This window comes from Arvicola amphibius, chromosome 4, assembly GCF_903992535.2.
Source record: "Arvicola amphibius chromosome 4, mArvAmp1.2, whole genome shotgun sequence".
Lineage (NCBI taxonomy): Eukaryota > Metazoa > Chordata > Mammalia > Rodentia > Cricetidae > Arvicola > Arvicola amphibius.
In genome coordinates this window covers 153,530,059-153,549,290 of record NC_052050.1, presented here as the reverse complement: position 1 = coordinate 153,549,290, position 19,232 = coordinate 153,530,059, and the positions used below count along the sequence as shown (strand labels likewise).

The 19,232-nt window shown below is 47.5% G+C and overlaps 2 protein-coding genes across 5 annotated transcripts; one reads left to right on the top strand and one right to left on the bottom strand.

Annotated features, from left to right (window-relative positions):
• Nucleotides 1–1,120: 1,120 nt before the first annotated feature.
• Champ1 (chromosome alignment maintaining phosphoprotein 1) lies at nt 1,121–10,198 on the top strand. 4 transcript variants are annotated; one of them, XM_038328606.1, is made up of 2 exons: nt 1,121–1,246; nt 6,626–10,198. In XM_038328606.1, the coding sequence occupies exon 2, from the start codon at nt 6,668–6,670 to the stop codon at nt 9,041–9,043; it is 2,376 nt and encodes a 791-aa protein (XP_038184534.1). In that variant the 5' UTR covers nt 1,121–1,246; nt 6,626–6,667; the 3' UTR covers nt 9,044–10,198. The 4 variants fall into 4 exon arrangements, with proteins under 4 accessions (XP_038184534.1, XP_038184533.1, XP_038184535.1 ...); XM_038328605.1 differs by having other exon boundaries at nt 1,143–1,269; XM_038328607.1 differs by having other exon boundaries at nt 1,147–1,246; nt 6,623–10,198.
• Nucleotides 10,199–12,329: 2,131 nt separating this feature from the next.
• Nucleotides 12,330–17,902, bottom strand: Coprs (coordinator of PRMT5 and differentiation stimulator). The gene is made up of 4 exons (XM_038327185.1): nt 17,785–17,902; nt 15,157–15,223; nt 13,187–13,393; nt 12,330–12,756 (listed from the first exon to the last, which is right to left on the bottom strand). Exons 1-4 carry the CDS (start codon nt 17,851–17,853, stop codon nt 12,587–12,589), a joined length of 513 nt encoding a protein of 170 aa, XP_038183113.1. The 5' UTR covers nt 17,854–17,902; the 3' UTR covers nt 12,330–12,586.
• Nucleotides 17,903–19,232: the final 1,330 nt, after the last annotated feature.

Here is a 19,232-nt window from a genome sequence, read left to right as displayed (position 1 = left end):
AACAATGAAGAAGCAAACCAGGACATCAAGGAACATTAAATTCAAATTTTAAAAGCCTCTGCTTTTAGGTTATATGAGTTTTATATGTCCCTGAAGATTCCAGACATGCATACACACAACTCTCAGGAGCTAATAAAATACATTAGCAAAGTAGTAGGATATAAGGTCACAAAATCAGTTGCATTTCTTTATCCTAACAAGGAACGATATACAGTACCACCAGGTAGACTCAGCTCCTTTGCACCTCGTAGGTCTCCCAAATCTTGCTTCTCTTTCTGAGAGACCCTGCTCTGCCCCACCCCAGAACTCACTTCCCTGAGCTACCAGGTAGCCCTGCTTCTCTACTCAATAGGCTTCGGGACTCTACCTGGAGGGTCTCCAGGATCTCCCAATCCCAATGATTGACTAGAGCTGATTTCAAACATGGAGAGAGTCGCACCAGAAAGTGAAGAGGAGCCCTAAGAAGGGAGCTGACCCTTGGATAAGCAGACAGCAGTGGATTCTTGAAAGTGGTTTAGAGACTAGTGTGGTGGCACGTGCTTTTGATCCCAGCACCTGGGAGGCGGAGGCAGGTGAATCTCAGGCTACAGAGGGCAAGAACCTGTCTTAAAGCAAGCCAACCAATCAAAAATCATGAATGTTTAATGTATCAGACAGCATGAGATGCTTAAAGGAGGAAGCCCTGGGTTCATTTCGCTCAGCATCCAAAACCAAAACTATAAGAAACCAAAACAACAACAAAAAGGCGAAGACTTCAGAAATTACATAGGCGTACTAAGTAATGTAAACCAGGTCAGTTCACAGTCTTTCAGACAGACTAATATTAAAATGAAAGGCGAGTGCACCGCAATTGAAGACGATTTCTGGGGTTTGAGTTTGGAGACATGAAACCTGTTCACTGTCTTCTAAAAGCTTTGTATTTGCCTTGTATTTCTATTATGGACAGTATGCGTCCTTCATCAGAAGGAACAAAACAAAAGACAAAAGGAAAACAAACGAAAGACGACGTGTGGAGATCGTAGCCCACGCCAGGGGTTGGCCTGCTGCCTCCCCAAGCCTGGCTCAGCTGGGAACCTTGGGGGCCGGGGGAGGGGGAGACCCGGAGGCACGCGAAGGCACTTCCGGTGCGGGCGCGCGATACTTCCCGGCTGGTCTTGCGTCCAGCCGCCATTCCCGAGGCCGTGCGGCCGCCCGGCTTTTCCTGTGGGTGTTTCCTCCTCTTCACTTTAGGACACCTCGCCGGAGGGTGAGGAGCTGGCGGGCGCCTCGGTACGGGCTGCGGGGTGCAGCTAGCGGGCGGGCGGGCGGGTGCCTTGGTGGGGAGTGGGTGAGGGCGGGCGGGCGGGAGCCTTGGCGCGCTTGGCGCGGCCTGGAGGCCGGAGCGTGCCGTGGGCTCCTCCTGCTCTCCGCCTCGGTGGCCGGTCTTCGCGACCCCCACCCCCACTTGCTTCTGCCGGTGTCGCCTGGCGGCTCGCGGGATGAGACGGATCAATGTCGGTCTCGAAGTGGATGTAGGGCTGCTCTCCAGAGTCCCCAAGGATCGGCGGCCCACAGCAGACGCCACATCCCCCACGTGGACCGCGCACGGGGTTAGCCTTGTCCAGGGGGGCTTTCAGACGGCAGCAACCGAGCCCGGTGTTTCCAAGTAAAGGCCAGCGCTTTGGCACTTTGCCGTGGAGTGTAAATTGGTACCAGTCTAGCGTTGCCTCCCGTTTGTACTTAGGTCGCCCGGTGCCCATCAGTTCTACCCCCAGGTAAACAGATTGAGCTTGTCAAGAACTTAGGGAACTCGGAGAGCAGCAGTAAGTTGCTCTAAGGACCCTGAAGGTGCACAGGTGATGTTCAGCGCTGCAGCATCCAGAGCGACCTCTCCCCTGAACTATGGATGCCCTAAGTTAGGATGGGGTTGTGGCTCCGTAGTGAGCCTTAAGCAAGAGTTGGGTTCCATCCTGGCACAGGAGAACAAAATATCAGTCCTCACAAATTGCCCCACTAATTAACGCTGATTGTTAATAGAATCGGAAAATATGGGGAAACGTGGGAGTTCTTTGTGGTTTCTGTTTTCTTTAATCACAAAACCAGTCGAAATTTATAACCTTGAAAATCAACAACAACAAAACAACAACCCGCTATTCATACAGAACACTGTTGGGTAGTGTGTGCAGACTGATAGAACCGGTGTCCTGGTCTGCTTTCTGCTGCTGTAATGAGAAGTAATTTGAGGGAGGAAAGGGTTCATCTTACAGGTTCCAGCCCTGCTAAGGGAATTGAGGGCAGGAACTCAAGCAGCAAACACGTGGGCTTTCAGATACAGCAAAGCCAGCATGTCTAGGGATGGTCTCTTCTATGTCACGAGAAATCAAGGAAATGCCCTACAGACACGCCCATGAACCAGTCAGAGACAGTTCTTCAGTTGCTCCCTTTCCCCAGTATGTCAAGTTGACAGTGAGTATAGCTTCCATAGCCAGTTAGCTTACATGTGTTCTGTGTTGAATAATGATATCAAAATGTACAGCCAAATGTATTTTTAAAGGACTGTAGGTAAGGCTGGGCGCGGTGGCATGCTTGGGAAGCAGGTTTAGGTGGCCCCCAGTTGGAGACCAGCCTGGTGTGCATAGTGAGTTCCAGGGCAGCCAGAGCTATGCAGAGAGACCTTGTCTCTGTCAATAGTATTAGGTCTCAAGGAAGAAAATGGGTGGGAGCAGCTGTACGATGGGTGCCTTATAGTGTACCGCTGTGTTTGAAGAATGCCGTGTGGTCAGCCGACCAGCAGCGCCAGTAGCTAGCTTTTTACAGTTAGTGTTAGGAGTGCTGGACTCCAGACTGAAGTCTGTGTGCATTGTTAGCAAAGATTTGGAATCAGGCCTCTTTACTTCCTCTCAAGAAAGGGAGGGTATGGAGTTGGGTTGGTGGGGCGGGTCTGGGAGGAGTTGTGGGGGAGGCAGATCGTCATCAGAATATATTGTATAAAAAAAAAAAAACAATTGCTTTCATTTAAAAATCCCTTAAGAATGCTAGCACACCTTTCATGCCAGCACTCGAGAGGCAGAGGCAGGTGGATTCTGAGTTCGAGGCCAGCCTGGTCTCCCGAGCGAGTTCCAGGACAGCCAGAGCTACACAAAGAAACCCTGTCTCACCCCTCCCCCAATAGAAAAGAGTGCTAACAAAGTTAAGAAAGATGGAGACTTAATCTCAGTTTTTTTTTTCTCCATTGTAAAATGGAGAGGTTGGGCCCAAGTCCTGTAGGCTATTTTGATCCTGTATCAATTACTAATTTCTTTGTGGGTCTACTTGACAAAGCACTTCCAATTCATGATAAAGCATTTTATAAAACCTATCTGGGACTGTAGAGCTGGCTCAGTGGTTAAGAAACTTGTTCTTAAGCCGGGCGGTGGTGGCGCACGCCTTTAATCCCAGCAGAGGCAGGCGGATCTCTGTGAGTTCGAGACCAGCCTGGTCTACAAGAGCTAGCTCCAGGACAGGCTCTAAAGCTGCAGAGAAACCCTGTCTCTAAAAACAAAACAAAAAAAAAAAAAAAGAAAAGAAAAAAGAAACTTGTTCTTGCAGAGAACCTAGGTTGATTCTCATCTCCCACAGGGTTGCTCACAACTGTCTTCAGCCCTAGTTCCAGGGGATCTGATGCTCTCTTCTGACCTCTGTGGGTACCAGGTACACATGGAGAGCACAGACATAAATGTAAGCAAAATGTTCAAATATATAAATTTTTAGAAAAATAAAACTTTTCTATATTATCCATAAGTTTTCCTTAGTGACATTACATGTCTTTATTTATAAGTGATTTTTTTTTTTTGTCCTCGAACTCACAGAGATCCACCTGCCTCCGCCTCCAGAGTGCTGAAATTAAAGGCGTGTGCCACCACCACCTGGTCCATGAGTGATTTTTAAAATACAGCTTGCCAACCTGCTGTGTTTGCATATTAGCCAAGATCCACCCCCATACCCCTTATTTCCATTGCTCATGACTGAATCAAACCTATGGCCTTACACATTCTAGGCAATTACTGGTCCATTAGCCACACCCCTCACCCCTATTAGAGACTCTTAAAAGTATTCTTGCACATCTTTAATTCCAGCATTCAGGAGGCAGAGTCAGGAGAATCTCAGTTCCAGGCCAGCCAGGGTACACAGAGAAACCCTGTCTTGGGGTGGGGATGCTTGTCTAGAACTGCAGACTGACCTATGTTTTTGCTGTTGATACATGGATTCCAAAGCCTGAGTGCACTGGCTTTTCTGTGCTAGTTTGATTGTGGTGTATTAGGAGACCTTGTCCTTTGTCAGGTTCTGGTTTGCCTAATGCTGAATAGGGCATTTAATGTTAGGGTTAAGTTTCCTCAACTGTGTATTGGAGTTGTTGATACTTTTTTACTTTCAAGACAGGGTCTGTATATCCCAGGCCTAGAACACAGTATGCAGCTATGGGTGACTTTGAGCTTCGGATCCTCCTTAAAGCTCTTGATTCTTGAACTGGGCACTCAGGTCTTCCCTAGTTGGGAAGTTCCCAGTCTTCACGGGACTTTGCTATGACCGCTCCAGTGCTTTCTGAGCATACACTGCTGGGGATGTGAAGGGTTATGGAAGTGAACAAATGGATGGCTTGGCCTGGCTCTCTAAGAGCTGTGGCCTGGCATGGAGTCAAGCTGAGGTGACAGGTGGTTCTGGTCTGGGAAATACGCATCTGACTGGGGCTGAAGGAGAATTGAGTCAGAGTGGGAAATGTGCCTGCGCTTTAAGGTGGTCTCTCTAAGGATGAGTGGATTCGCCTGTTTGGTAGGTAACAAGGTGGACGGTTAAGGAAAAGAAAAGCCTTAGGGAAAGAGCAGAAGTTTGAAGAGTAAGGGAATTACGCACTTAAGAATAAGCAGGAATTAGAATAAAGGACGACTTGTGACATGTTCAGATTTATACCAAGTATGTCTAGGAGACACAAGGAATTGTAAGCAGGCAGTTTACATTCATTGGGCTTTTGAGTTTGGGAGGTGACTTGGAGGTATATGGCAGCTGGGTTGGGAAGCGGGGCAGGGCTGCAGAATGAAAGTGGTGTCTTCCACAGGCTTGGGGTCTGTGTCTGTAAAATAAGTGTCTAGTTGTGCTGGATTTGATCCGATATTGTTGGAGGAGTTTTCTCTATGAATGAAGGACACAGGAATCTGATACTGGGGTCAGGATTATTATAAAGATACAATTTAGATTACCTTTTTTCTATCCAGGTTTAACTTCTCTGTGTAGTGGCACTTCACTTGTATTTTAATAAGTAAAGCTGCCTGAAGATCAGCCTTATAAGCCGGGCAGCAATAACACACACCTTTAATCCCAGTAGCCACATTAGTTTGCCATAGAAACTGGGCGGTGCATACCTTTAATTCCATTGGTGCGGGCTTTTAATGCCAGCCCTAGAGAGGAATATAAAACGGGAGGGGATGGCTCACACTACCAGTCTCATTCTGAGTTTTTCAGAGGCAGAATTTTCAGACTGAGGTTGAGGTAAGAGCCAGTGGCTGGCAGTTTTCTGGTCTTCAGGTTGAACTACAATTTCTCTCTCTGAGTTTTTATTAATTGTGCTTCATCTCTGTTTATCTTAGCAGAGTATAGGCTGTTTTCTGTGACTTAGTCAGAAAGCACATAACTCTCTAGCAGGAAAAGCTGCAGCTCTGTTTTCTTTTGAACCCTGAAAACATTTGTTGAAGATTTAAAGATGCTATTCTGCTAGTGCTCATGTGCATTTGCTGTTTGTCTTTTATGTTTCTGACTTCTGCATCCAGGCAGGGTGTTGCATACCTGTAAACCCCACAGTCAGAAGGCTGAGGTATAAGAATTGATGTGAGCTTGATCCTGTCTTTAAAAAAATAAAAGCAAAAACTGACCAGGCAGTGGTGGTACAGGCCTTTAATCCTAGCACTTAGGAGGCAGAGACAGGCTGATCCCTGTGAGTTTGAAGCCAGCCTGGTCTACAGAGTAAGTTCCAGGACAGGCACCAAAGCTACAGAGAAACCCTGGGTTTGTTTTTTTGTTGTTGTTGTTTGTTGTTTTTTTTTTTACTTCTTTATTTTTTTCTTTTTTTGTCTTTTTTTTCTTTCTTATTAAAAATTTCCATCTTCGTGTGTGTGTGTGTGTGTGTGTTAATTTTTCAAGACAGGGTTTCACTGTTTAGTTGTGACTGTCCTGGAACTCTCTTTGTAGGCCAGACTGACCTCGAACTACAGAGATCAGCCTGCCTCTGCCTCCGAGTGCTAGGATTAAAGGTGTGTGCCACCACCGCCCAGCTTAAAAATTTTAAATAAAAATGAAAAACAGCAAACCAAATGATACAAATGTTAAAAAGAAGAATGAAATGATTGAAATTAGAAAAATACTAAATGATTAAAAAATAATAGGGTAAGAAAGCATAACTTAGCCAAGTGTGGTGATGCGTGTTTGTAATCCAAGCATGTGGGAAACATGGCAGGCAGATCAAGAACTTGAGGCCAACCAGGTGGTGAGATGGTCCGTAGACTCAGTCTCCCTTAGCGGTCTTGTGGAGCAGTGTCTGCAGCAATATCTGCTGTCTGGACTTGAAACTCACCCCAGTGTCCTCAGCAGTAACCTCTCTCTGTGTGTGTCGCAGCAGGGTAGAAAGCCTTTAAGGGCCAGCCGTTTGCGTTGACCGAAGATGGAAGTGTGTCAGGAGCCTCACAAACCATCGCTGAGCCTGGACTGTGACCACTGTGGTTTCAGAGGCACCGATTATGAGAACGTGCAGATCCACATGGGCTCCATCCATCCGGAGTTCTGTGATGATATGGATGCTGGAGGACTCGGCAAGATGATATTTTACCAGAGGAGCGCAAAGCTCTTCCACTGCCACCAGTGCTTCTTTACCAGCAAGATGTACTCCAATGTGTACTACCACATCACAGCCAAACACGCAGCCTCGGAGAAGTGGGGGGACAAACCAAAGGACCAGCTGAGCAAAGAGACCGAGGCTGTGGAAAGCCCTTCCCTTCCTGAACACCAGAGTACAGCCTTGGACCCAGCAGAAGTGAGGCCCACTCCAGCTGTCCCCATGGAAACACAGAAAATTGGTCCGAGTTTGTCTCCAGAGCCACAAAAGTCTGTTCCTCCTGCTCTGGAGCCTGAGGACTCTGGCCCTGTTGTTTCTCCTGAGCTACAGGCCCCTTGTCTTCCTGCTGAGGCCTCAAAAACTGCTTCTGTTTCTTCCCCTGAATGTGTCGACCCAGCCAGCATGGTGTCTGAGTTGCAGAAGCCTGCTCCTGCTTCCCCTGAGTCCATCAAGTCCGCTCCTGTGAGCTCCAAACCCCAGAAGCACTCTCCTTTTGCCGATACAGGGGCTCCCCCTTCCACCTTGTCTCCAGAGTCACCAGTTCTGGCCACATCGCCTGAGCCTTGGGGGCCATCCCTAACTGCATCTCCAGAGTCTAGGAAGCCTGCACAGACTGCCTCCCCTGAGCCAAGGAAGCCATCCCCATCAGAGTCTCCTGAACTTTGGAAGCCATTCCCTGCCATCACTTCAGAACCTCGGAGACCAACCCCAGCAGTATCACCAGGTTCCTGGAAGCCAGGGCCACCTGGTTCTCCTCGGCCTTGGAAATCCAGTCCTTCGGCAACCTCAGGACCTTGGAAATCATCTAAACCGGCTCCATCTTTGTCTCCTGGACCTTGGAAGCCAATACCTTCTGTATCTCCTGGGCCTTGGAAGCCAGCTCCATCTGTGTCCACTGCATCCTGGAAGTCTTCAGTCTCATCTGGTTCATGGAAAACGCCCCCCACATCTCCAGAGTCATGGAAGTCTGGTCCCCCTGAGCTCAGAAAGACAGCTCTCACTTTGTCACCCGAGCACTGGAAGGCAGTGCCCCCTGTGTCTCCTGAGCTTCGCAGACCGGCCCCACCACTCTCTCCTGAGATCCGAAGTCCAGCAGGATCTCCGGAGCTCAGGAAGCCTTCTCCTGACCAGCGGAAAAGTTCTCCTGCTTCACTGGATTTCCCCGAGCCCCAGAAAAGTTCTCAAGGGTCTCCTGACGTCTGGAAGTCCTCCTTCATTACAGAATCTCAGAAGCCTAGCATCTTCCCTGAGACACGGAAACATCCTTCTGGCTCATCTGAGCCCCCAAAGGTGGCCTCAGACATATGGAAGCCTGTCCTCTCTCTAGATGCTGAGGCTAGGAAGTCCACACTGTTTCCTGAGCCCACCAAAGCAGTCCTTCCTGCTTCTCCAGAGCAACGGAAACGTGCACTTTTCCCAGAGCCCCGGAAGCATGTACTTTTCCCTGAGCTCCCCAAATCTGCTGTGATCTCCAACGCTCAGAAGGCCACTGAGCTTGGTGATGAGCTACAGCTGGAAGCTGTAGATGATGCTGCAAAATGTGATAGTCTGGTCCAGGAAGGGCTTCTGGATGCACCTAAGAAACTGTTAGAGGATGCTCTGTTTCCTCCTTCAAAGAAGCTCAAGAAAGACAGTCAAGAGAACTCGGATGCTGAGCTCAGTAGTAGTGAGTACCTGAGAACAGATTTAGATGCCATAGACATCAAGGGCCAGGAGTCCAGTAGCGACCAAGAGCAGGTGGATGTTGAGTCTATTGACTTTGGCAAAGAGAACAAAATGGAGATGAGTAGTCCAGAACAGTCCAAAAATGTGCTTCAGTTCACCGAAGAGAAAGAAGCCTTCATCTCTGAGGAGGAGATCGCAAAGTACATGAAGCGTGGGAAGGGGAAATACTACTGCAAAATTTGCTGCTGCCGTGCCATGAAGAAAGGTGCCGTTTTGCATCACCTGGTTAATAAGCACAATGTGCACAGTCCGTACAAGTGCACAATTTGTGGGAAGGCGTTTCTCTTGGAGTCTCTCCTTAAAAATCACGTCGCAGCCCATGGGCAAAGTTTACTTAAATGTCCACGCTGTAATTTTGAATCAAATTTCCCAAGAGGCTTTAAGAAACATTTAACTCATTGTCAAAGCCGGTATAATGAAGAGGCAAATAAGAGGCTGATGGAAGCTCTTGAGTCGCCATTGGAAGAGCCACAGATGTGATTTTCAAGCAACAATACTTGCTCTGCGATGTTTGCCAAACTCACAGCTTGTCGAGTGGGCTAGTAGATGGTGTATGTGTAGTGTCCTGTTGGTCTTAATAGTGTTACAAAGAGTAAGTACTTGGTTATTTTTTCATGTGACCTCATTATGTGGCTGGCTGTTTTCTAAGTCAATGCATTTCTGTTAATGTATTCCAGATGGATGGATATAGCGCATTATCCTTAAGCTTATTTGAGTCACAATACAAGGATTGGGGGAGGTAGGCAAGAGAATTTAAACCTATAAAACCTCCCCCCACCCCGTGTGTGTAATTGATTTCAGATCATAAAAATTATTAGGTAGAGGGCTCAGTGGTAGAGCACTTACCTAGCATGTTTTGCATACTAACTGCCCCAGGGCTCAATCCCCAGTAACTTAAAAAAAAAAAAAAAAAAAAAGATTGTTTGAGAGTTGAGCATGAAAAGTAAATCTGAGAAAATTTTTGTTAGCCTTAAGTGTACTTTTGAATGACTTTTATATCCTTTTTTTCATGTAAAATTAGTTTAAGAATCTTCAAAACTTTTCTTGGTGTTCATTAACTTTTATGTTGTCTAGAGCTGGAGTCCTTCAGGTCACAGTGTTCTGCTGAAAGGACAGTTGAGTGGGTATTTAAGGCAGTTTTGATAGTTTCTGCAAAGACTGAAAAGGCCAAGTGACTGAGGTTACGCTTATCTGTAGTTATTTCCATTGGAGTCTTCCTTGTGGTGTCCCTGCCAGTTCACATTAACAGATGATCCTTAATTGCCAAACGTGTTAAGAGTTTATACCTCCTGTTCCTGGGCCTTCTGTGCCCCCCCCCCCCCACTGGGGCTCAAGATCTGGGTAATGAGTAAGGAGCTGAAAGTCTTCCAGATTCGGTTAAGAATTAATGAATAGAGCTAGTGAGGTAGTAGACAAGCTAGCCTCAGTTACATGAGAGGCTGAGGTCGGGATCACTTGAGCCCAGCCTGGGCAGCACAGTGAAACCCTGTCTCGGAAAGCGTTCCTGGAGATCATCTTGATTTTGTCTCACACAATTTTCTTATTGTAAATACCTCGTTTCTCATCATAGATTGTTATTCTAACATATTTTGTTAAATGTGTATCAACCAAATTAAAAAAAGACTTTCATGTTAATAGCTTCATGGGTGCTTTTTTAAATAATTGCATTATAGTCAGACTTCTGTCATTGTGACAGATTATCTGAGGAAATAGTTTAGGAAAGTCTTGTTTTGGCTCATGGGTTGGGGAGTTTCAGTGGCTTGTAGTCCCGTGGCAAGGAGGAAGGGCGTGGCAGAGGAATACTGCTCACCTCATGACATCCAGGAGAAGAGAAAAGGAAAGGGGAAAGACCTGGGCCAAGGTACAACCCAGGGACGAACCTTCCGCCGAGTGTGCACCACCCCAATAGTACATTCGGCTTTTAGTCTGCTAGTGGTTTGGCTGGAGCAGAGCCTTTATGACCCACCCCTGAAAATGCCTTCAAGTACACTAGGTGTGCTTCACTAATGCCGAGAGCATCTCCGTCCACTAAGAGACTGGGTTTCTTGTGTTGAGCAGCACATTCTAAGCCATCTTTTCCCTTAGTTCTAAATTAGGAGCCACAGTGTCTGAGTGCTCCATTGGAAATCTCATGCGCACTGGTGTATTAAAGTTTGTGTGGTTTCAGTGGTTGCCAGTCTTAGCTGCCTCATCTTAACAGTGTTGTGTGGGGCGGTGATGTTGTCTGCTGCACAGCTAGGTTTAGCTCATTGGGTTCCAAGCCTTAACCCTGCTTGTTTTAAACCAGGGTTTCTCAGCATGTGGGTCGCAACTGGGGTTGCATATCAGATATTTACATTACAACTCATAACAGTAGCAAAATTACAGTTAGGGAGTAGCAGCGAAATTTATGGTTGGCTTATCACAATGTGAGGAACTGTATTAAAGGGACTCATCATTTGGAAGGTTGAGAACCATCTTAAATGTAAACTATTCTTGCCTCACCCACTCTGGTTTTACAGCTTATTGTGTGTGATACAATGTAATGGCTGCTTCCTGTACAATAGCCTCTTTTAAAAAAGATTATTTACTTATCTCTTTGTTTATTTAATGTGCACTGGTGTTTTGTCTGTATATACTGCGAGCGAGGGTGTTGTATCCCCTGGAACTGGAGTATAAGGTTGTGAGCTGTCAAGTGGGTGCTGGGAATTGAACCTGGATCCTCTGGAAGAGCAGCCATTGTTGTTAACCACTAAGCTGTCTCTCCGGTCTCACAATAGTCTCTTGGTTTTTCAAAACAGGGTTTCTCAGTGTAGCTTTGGCTGTCCTGGAACTCACTGCAGACCAGGCTAGTCTTGAGCTCAGAGATCTGCCTGCCTCTGCCTCTTGAGTACTGGGATTAAAGGCATGCGCCATCACCACCTGGCCACAATAGCTTCTTAATATGACTGACTAGTTTAATGAATTTTTATTTTCTTCATCTGTAAAACTATTTGGTTTGGGCCAGGTAGTAGTGGTGCACGCCTTTAATCCCAGCACTAGGAGGCAGAGGCAGAGGCAGGCGGATCTCTGAATTCGAGGCCAGCCTGGTCTACAAGAGCTAGTTCCAGGACAGTCAGAGCTACACAGAGAAACCCTCTCTCAAAAAACAAAAAAAAAAACCAAAAAGATGGTTTGGTTTGGTTTTCTGAGACAGGGTTTCTCCATGTAGCTTTGGCTGTGCTGGAACTCAACTCTTTAGGCCAGGCTGGCCTTGAACTCACAGAGATCTCTCTTGCCTGCCTTTGCCTCCCGAGTTGTGGGATTAAAGGTGTGCGCCACCACCGCCTGGTGTAAGACTATTTCTAATGAGTTTTCAACTCAGTGTTTTCCTATAGCACAACAGGTGTACAGTATCGTCTTATTTCGCAGTATCCTCGTCTGTGGTGTGGGTTCTTTGCCCTTACAGGTCTAGAGCGTTTCCCACTACGTAGACTGATGGTAATGGCTGATGTGCCCTCAAGTTAATCCCAGTTTGCCTAGGACAAAATAAATTCCAATTCTTTTTTTAAAAAAATATTTATTTACTTATTATGTATACAATATTCTGTCTGTGTGTATGCCTGCAGGCCAGAAGAGGGCACCAGACCTCATTATAGATGGTTGTGAGCCACCATGTGGTTGCTGGGAATTGAACTCAGGACCTTTGGAAGAGCAGGCAATGCTCTTAACTGCTGAGCCATCTCTCCAGCCCTAAATTCCAATTCTTATTGCCCCTTTGGGTCTATTGGAAGAAATGCAAAGAACACTGAGTTATTTTTTCCTTTATTTATAAAGAACACAACTCTTGACACAAACAAAAATGCCAATACACACCAAAGTGCCCATTAACAACAACATAACTAACAGCAACAAAATGGAGAGCGGCAGGCCCAGTCAATAGCCGCCTGTGGCCCATGCTGAGGAACACTGGGAACGACACCTGCGTAGGCCATCTCACTGGGAACACAGGAAACGACCCTTGGTCTGGAGAACACGAGCTCCCACGAGGCAGAAAGTGACGAGTTAGTCTTCGGCATCATCAAACTGTCCTGTTTCAAAGACCATCTTAGAATAATGTGGTATCAGTGGAGGGGGATGGTGCCAGCTGGGGTCATATATCATGTCTCCTTGCGGGGCACAGCACACCCAAGGTTTAATCTCTTGAGAAATGCTCCCCTGGATGTCATCGGCATCTGCAGACAGTTGCAACAGACAGGTTAAAGGAAGGAGGGAAATGAAACTGGATTGCACAAGAAGAGAAAGTTTAGAGGGAAGACTTGCAATTATTTTAATAACAGTCACACACACACACCCCTCCTCTCCTGAAGAAAGGCATTCTCAACAATTCATCTATCCTCAATGTTCTCTGAAGCAAAAAGGAAAACAAATGGATCACAGACCACTGCTGTTTGCACAGCTCAGCTTAAAGACTTTCGGAGAAAACAAATCGACACGTTGAGTTGGTACAATTTGTTTTTAATATAGAAAAGCAAAATTCCAGACCTGGACCAAAATGAGGCCGAGTTCATGTATATGATCCCATTCCTAAACCATCTGCTTTTAGGGGAAGTGGTAAGAAGGTCTGAGCAGCTGTGGCTCAGCCCCCAGACACGCCCTGCCTACCGTAAGGATTGCCTTGGTCTGCTTTCAGCTCCAAGTCCCAGTCCTCACTAAAGAGATCAGCAGCCTGTTCCATGGGCGGATCTTCTGCCAGCTCCCAGGCATACAGTTCCCCATCAGCTTCCTTCTCCACAGCAAAGCCATCCTCTTCCGCACTTGGGCCCTCAGCATGGGCAAGGCTGTCATTAGGGATGCTCTGGGCTCCTCTGGCTATGAAGTCAACAAAAAGGTTTTAAAATTGATAAAACCGCAGGAGTTCTGCTCATATGGTTAGACATTTTCCGGTAGCCTTCTTCCAAGAGGGAGTAAAAATCTACACAGTCTTTAGTTACCAGAGTACTTACACTTACAAAATACACTTAACAATTGTGTTTTCAAAATAGGGTTGATCATTTTCTCCCAATAAGATGCTTGTCTTAGACAAGGCCATTGAGTACAGAGGGTCTTGTACAGGGATATTTTCAGGTAGTTTATTCACCAGTGAACCCAGAGGCCTCTGGCAAATGATGTACTTTTCCAGTCAAGCTGGTGTCACACTTTCCTCTTCAAAGCTCGTCAGAGTGAGTGCTAGTACAAAGGGCAGCAGAGAACAGGGCCTGCCAGTCCCCACACTCCTCTTCCTGAACTTGGGGAAGGACAATGGACCTTCAAGGCCAGGCGTCCTGTGGTGATAACAGGGCTGAGAGAAGGAGTAACTGGCCTTAAACAGCAGTGGTGTTACAGCTGTCACTACGTCTCATACACAATGCGCGAGGAGCAGGGAATCTAGAGACAGATGACCTGAGTTCAGATCTGCCCTGCCAAATACTAAATGTGCCACTGGACTGATGTTTAACTGATTCATAATAGCTGATACCTGGAATTGCCACAAGCCCCAACAATTCTTAAACCCAAGAGAACTAAAAACAGTTCAGACAAGAAAAAAAAAAGTCCCCTGCAGCACTGTTCACCGTCACATCAGTCTGCACGCTGCTGGGGCTGGTGACCGGATGAGTGGTGGGTGCTGCCCCATGGAAAGACCCCGGAAGTGTGCCGACACAAGAGACGATATATTGTGTAATTTCATTTACTGTACATACGCATTTGTTCACACCAGGTAATCATTAGGCAGGGAAAAAAGCTTATCAGTAGTTAGGGGCTCAGGAACTAGAGAGTGGAGAGTGTTTACTCACAGGTACAGGATTTCCTATTAGGGTCAGGGAAATACCCCACAACTAGAGGTGACAACCATACAACAGTCACCGGGCTGAACACCACCAGACCGTACGCTTTAATACAGCGAAATGGTAAATTTATAGTATAAATCTTTTGCCACATTTTAAGACTTTATTATGTGCCTTAAACAGTAACCAGGCTGTTGTGAGTTTATTTAGGCAAAGAGGAAACACTGGGAGCTGTGCCTGGAATACAGTGAGTGCTTAGCACCTGCCAGCTGCTACAATTACACCCATCCTGGCTTCATCTGTAGACCAGCACTACCCATTAGAACTTTCTTCCCGTGTTCACTAAGCATGGTAAAAAAAAGGGGGGGGGGAACGACTGAATTTCTTACTTAGCTATGATTACACAGTGGCTAGTGTGTTATCTTCTCATGCAACCCTAAAACCAACCCTAGGAGGTATCATCAGCCCATTTTGCAGATACAGAAAGGCTAAGTGACTTACCTACGGATTAAAAATGTAAGCCCTTCAAGGACTATAACCTGGACCTGGAACTGAAACAATGTTCTGCCTACATATTCTGTGTGCTTTTCAGTTATTCCTCCCAGTGAAATGAGGGTCTGAATCCAAACCATGTCGAGTACTTCCTTGAAGCCTCCAAATGAAGGGTTCCACCGAAACACTGGGCAAAGAAGGTAACTCACTGACAGAGAGGACTGGCTAGCAAGAAAAAGTGCATAAGGCTAAGGGACTATGCTTTTTTTTCCCTCCATCTCTTCCAACATCCACCCCAGGTCTCTGCCGTCTACTTGCCTAGTCGATCCATGGCCATCTCAGTCTCTGTCTCCTGACCAGAGAGGTCAGCTGCAGCAAAGCCAGCCTGTGGAAGAAGAAATCATTACCCAGGAACTTGGGTATCTGGGACGTCACTACCCGATGCTCTGAGCCCACTCTCCCATAGTGCTCTTCACACTGTTGGGTTTGCACCTGCTCCTGCTCCCAGCAAGGCTAGAGAGACCAGGCCTGTAGGCATCATCCAGCAATGCTTCTCCACCTACACCACTGGGAAAGCCTCCTTGCGGTGGCCAACTGACAGTGGCCAGTTTTGCTCTCATCCCTGGTCCCTCTTCAGGAGTCTGGGTACCGGACTTCACACTCAGACACTCTAGAGCTAATCTGGCCAGCTCCTGGGTCTCGGGGTTTGTAATTCCAGGTCTGTCTGTAAATCCTTTCCTCTGTCACTTGAGCAGCTCTGCCTTCATCTCATTTTCCTGGCCGGGATTGGTAGCTGTTTCCTGCACCTGCTACTTCTCTGCAAACCTTTTTTTTTAGTTACTTAACCTTACATCTAACAACTCCTTCTTACACTGGTTTATGTGTGTGTATGTATGTATGTATATGTATGTATGTACGTATGTATGTATGTATGGTGCGGCATGTTTGTCTGTATGAGGATGCTGGAAGCCCTGGAACTGGAGTCACAGGACAGCTGTGAGCTGCCATGTGGGTGCTGGGAACCAAACCTGAGTATTGCAAAAGAGCAGCTAGCGCTCCCAATTGCAGAGCCACCTCTCCAGCCCCTAATCCTTCTGACAGTGTCTCCCCAGTGGTATGTGGGGACCTAGAGTTTTAGTTTCTAAACAGTGAACGGAATACTTAAATCCCTACTGACAACCAGGTCATTTTATTCCCCATTACTTCAGAGTGCCCCAAATTTTACTGTCCCCAAGTTCCTCTCTCCAGTGGAACCAGTTATGCCCACAGACTGATTAGGCCAGATTCCAATCTTAGCCCTGTCACGCACCCAGGGTGTGACCTGGGGTGGTTATTCTGACCTTGCAGGGGTCCTATGTTGATGTAACATTTATGAAAACACCTAGCACAGGCTGGAGATGTCTCAGTTGGTAGAGTGTTTGCCTAGTGTGCTCAATGCCCCAGGTTGGTTTTCCAGCACTACAGAAAGCCAGGTATGGTGGCACATACCCTTAATCCCAGCATATGAGATGTGGGGGCAGGAGGATAAGAAGTTCAAGGTCAGTCTTGGTCACAGAGTGAGCTCCTGGGCTACATGAGACCCTGTCTCAAGAAATACAATAAAGGCAACAACAGTAACAAAACCACCTGTTGTTAAATTACAGACAAGTAACATTTCTTGGCCTTATATTCACTTTGTTTTTAAGCTTTTATTTATTTCTATATTTACATATATTTGCAAGTGTGCATGTACCAAATCCCCTGGACAGGGAGTTGCAGATGGCTGTGAGTCACCTACTGTGGGTGCTGGGAACCAAACTCTCTAGGACCAACACCGTGCTCTCTCCCCAGTCTTAAATGAACGTTCCATCATACACCTGCACTTAGCACACACTAATTTGCATTCATTATCCATTCATGCCTGGACTTTTAATGATCCTTCCTCCTGTGATCAGCGATAACCCATAACCAGAGCTCACTGCTAACAACCCCCCCCCCCCCAACCCCCGCAAGGTGTTGGGCCATCTCTCCACTCCTGCTCAGTCTTAGAAAGGGCAATCACTACTCTTCTCAAAACCTTCGTGGGCCCTCCACTGCCATCACAGACCTCCAATGCCATTCATATTGCTCGCACGTTCTCCGAATGGCAACTCGCTGAACCACTGACCTCATCCTGGACCAGGCCTGCTCTAGGATCCAAGCTTCGGGGTCATTTGCTCCATTTCCGACCTCCTGACCTTGTTGGGCCACTGCCCTCTCATCTAAGAACACCCCTGCGCCACCCTGACAAAATGAGTGCTGTCCTATTCTGCAAAGCCAATTTTCTTGGCGAATCTTTTGCTACGGTTGCTGCAAGTAGCATCTCTGAGGCTCAAGGAAAGCATTCCGTTCATAGACCCAATTAGCATACACGTTGTGTCAGGCACAAGGCGTGGCTTCTGGTAAATAGGATGCCTACGGTCAAGCTCACTGTAGAGGTGGCCGCTGAATAAGGGCGGGTCATAGGAAAAGGCGGTATTGCACCCACTCCAAAAGAAGTTTCTGGAAACCCGTGTCACAAGGGGCCTTTCCGTTTCACGAAACGGGAAAAAATAAAGCACCGGTGACATCTGGCGTCCAAAGTCAGTTGCACATCCCCACCAACGGCCAGAGATTCTCAAGGTAAAAAAAAAAGAAAAAAAGAAAAGAAAGAAAAAAGAAAAGAAAGAAAAAGAAAAGAAAAACCCGTTTCCTCGACGCTCCCACCTGACCCCGGCCCCCAGCTCTCCCGGTTTCCCCGGTTTTCCTCTCCCTCCGGCGCCCGCTACCACCCCGGGCTCGGGTCCGCGTGCGCGCGCGCTCGCTCCCGCCGTTACCGGCCGGACTGCCCGCGCTCGCGGGGCCCCGGCGTTTCCCGGGTGAGCGGCCGGACGGCAGCGCGCGAGTCCCGCGGCTTCCAGCCCGGGTCCCCCACCCCGCGGCGCTCACCTCCGCGCTGGGGGCCTCCCGCGCACTGGGCTCTCCGGACCCCTGACCGGGGGCCGCCAGAGGGTCCATGCCCCGCCGCCCAGAGCCAGGCTCCCGGGACGCTCCGGCACGTGACGGCCGACAGGCTGCCGCGCGGCCAATCGGCGCGGCGCTGCTACCGAAGGGCGGGGCGGCGCAGGGGCAGCGGCGCCGGACGACACGCCCACCTGCGTTGTGTGGGGACCACAGGCTCCCAAGCTCGTCCTGACATCCCTGGTTTAGAGCCTTAGGCCGGACCGGGCACTGGGTCTTCCCCATGGCAGGTTTAAATGACCAGAGTCAACCCGATAGCTTAGAAAGCCCAGGCTTCGTCACAGTTAAAGTCACCGCTGCTCCATCTCTTTTCCCTTCACACCATCAAAGGGTTTTCCAGATAACTCAGCAGCCTGGAGACTTGCCACCTTGGCTTAATGATCATTTTTGAAGTCAGTCCATCGGGAATCAAGATAAACTCCCCAAACAACGCGCCATCCGGAAATACTCTATGGCTGTGTTATCGAACTTGGAAGTCACAACCTGTTCTCCAAGTCAGTAATGTGACTCCATTGCATAAGTCTCCCATTTTCTTTTTTCCACAGTTAGTTTGGTATTTTTATTGGCTTATTGGATATGGTTGGCTGGACCTGATTTGGGTCACGGAGTTCAGTAACAGTTGGGCAGTAGAAGTTGAACAAACCTCTATCTTTCATGGACAAAGTCTCCAATCTGGTTATTTCCCTGTTGCTTCAAAGACACACGTCAGCAGCAAGCTGCAGACAGAGTGCACGTGTGTGGATGTGTGTGTGTGTGTATGGATCAATATTCTTTGTGGTCTAGAAAGTCTGTGAAATATGAGTTTTCTAAGAAAGCAACAATGAAAGTGATCAAAGATCAACAAGAATCTTCACCAAGACGCTGTTAACAGAAAATTAAAAATGGCAAGGTCCAGCCACAGAGGATGAATAAGTCACTGCTTACTTTTCTAATGGAATGTTTTGTTTAGAAGGCATTTAATGCTTTTTAAAATTTATTTTATGTTCATTGCTTTGAAGGTGTTAGATCCCCTAGAACTGGAGTTACAGACAGTTGTGAGCTGCCATGTGGGTGCTGGAACTGAACCCAGGTCTTCTGGAAGAGCAGCCAGTGCTCTTAGCTGCTGAGCCATCTCTTCACCCCAACATTTACTGTTTTTAATATATGTGTGCGTGTGCATATGCACATGTGTGCATGTATGAAGAGGCTGGAGGTCACAATAGGTGTCTGTCTCAGTCACTGTTCTACTGCTGTGAAGAGACACAATAACCAAGGCAACTCTTAGAAAACATTCAACTGGGGGCTTGCTTTCAGTTACAGAGGTTCAGTCCATTACCATCATGGCAGGAAGCATGTCTGCAGGCATGGTAAGCACGGTGCTGAGGAGGGCTGCATCC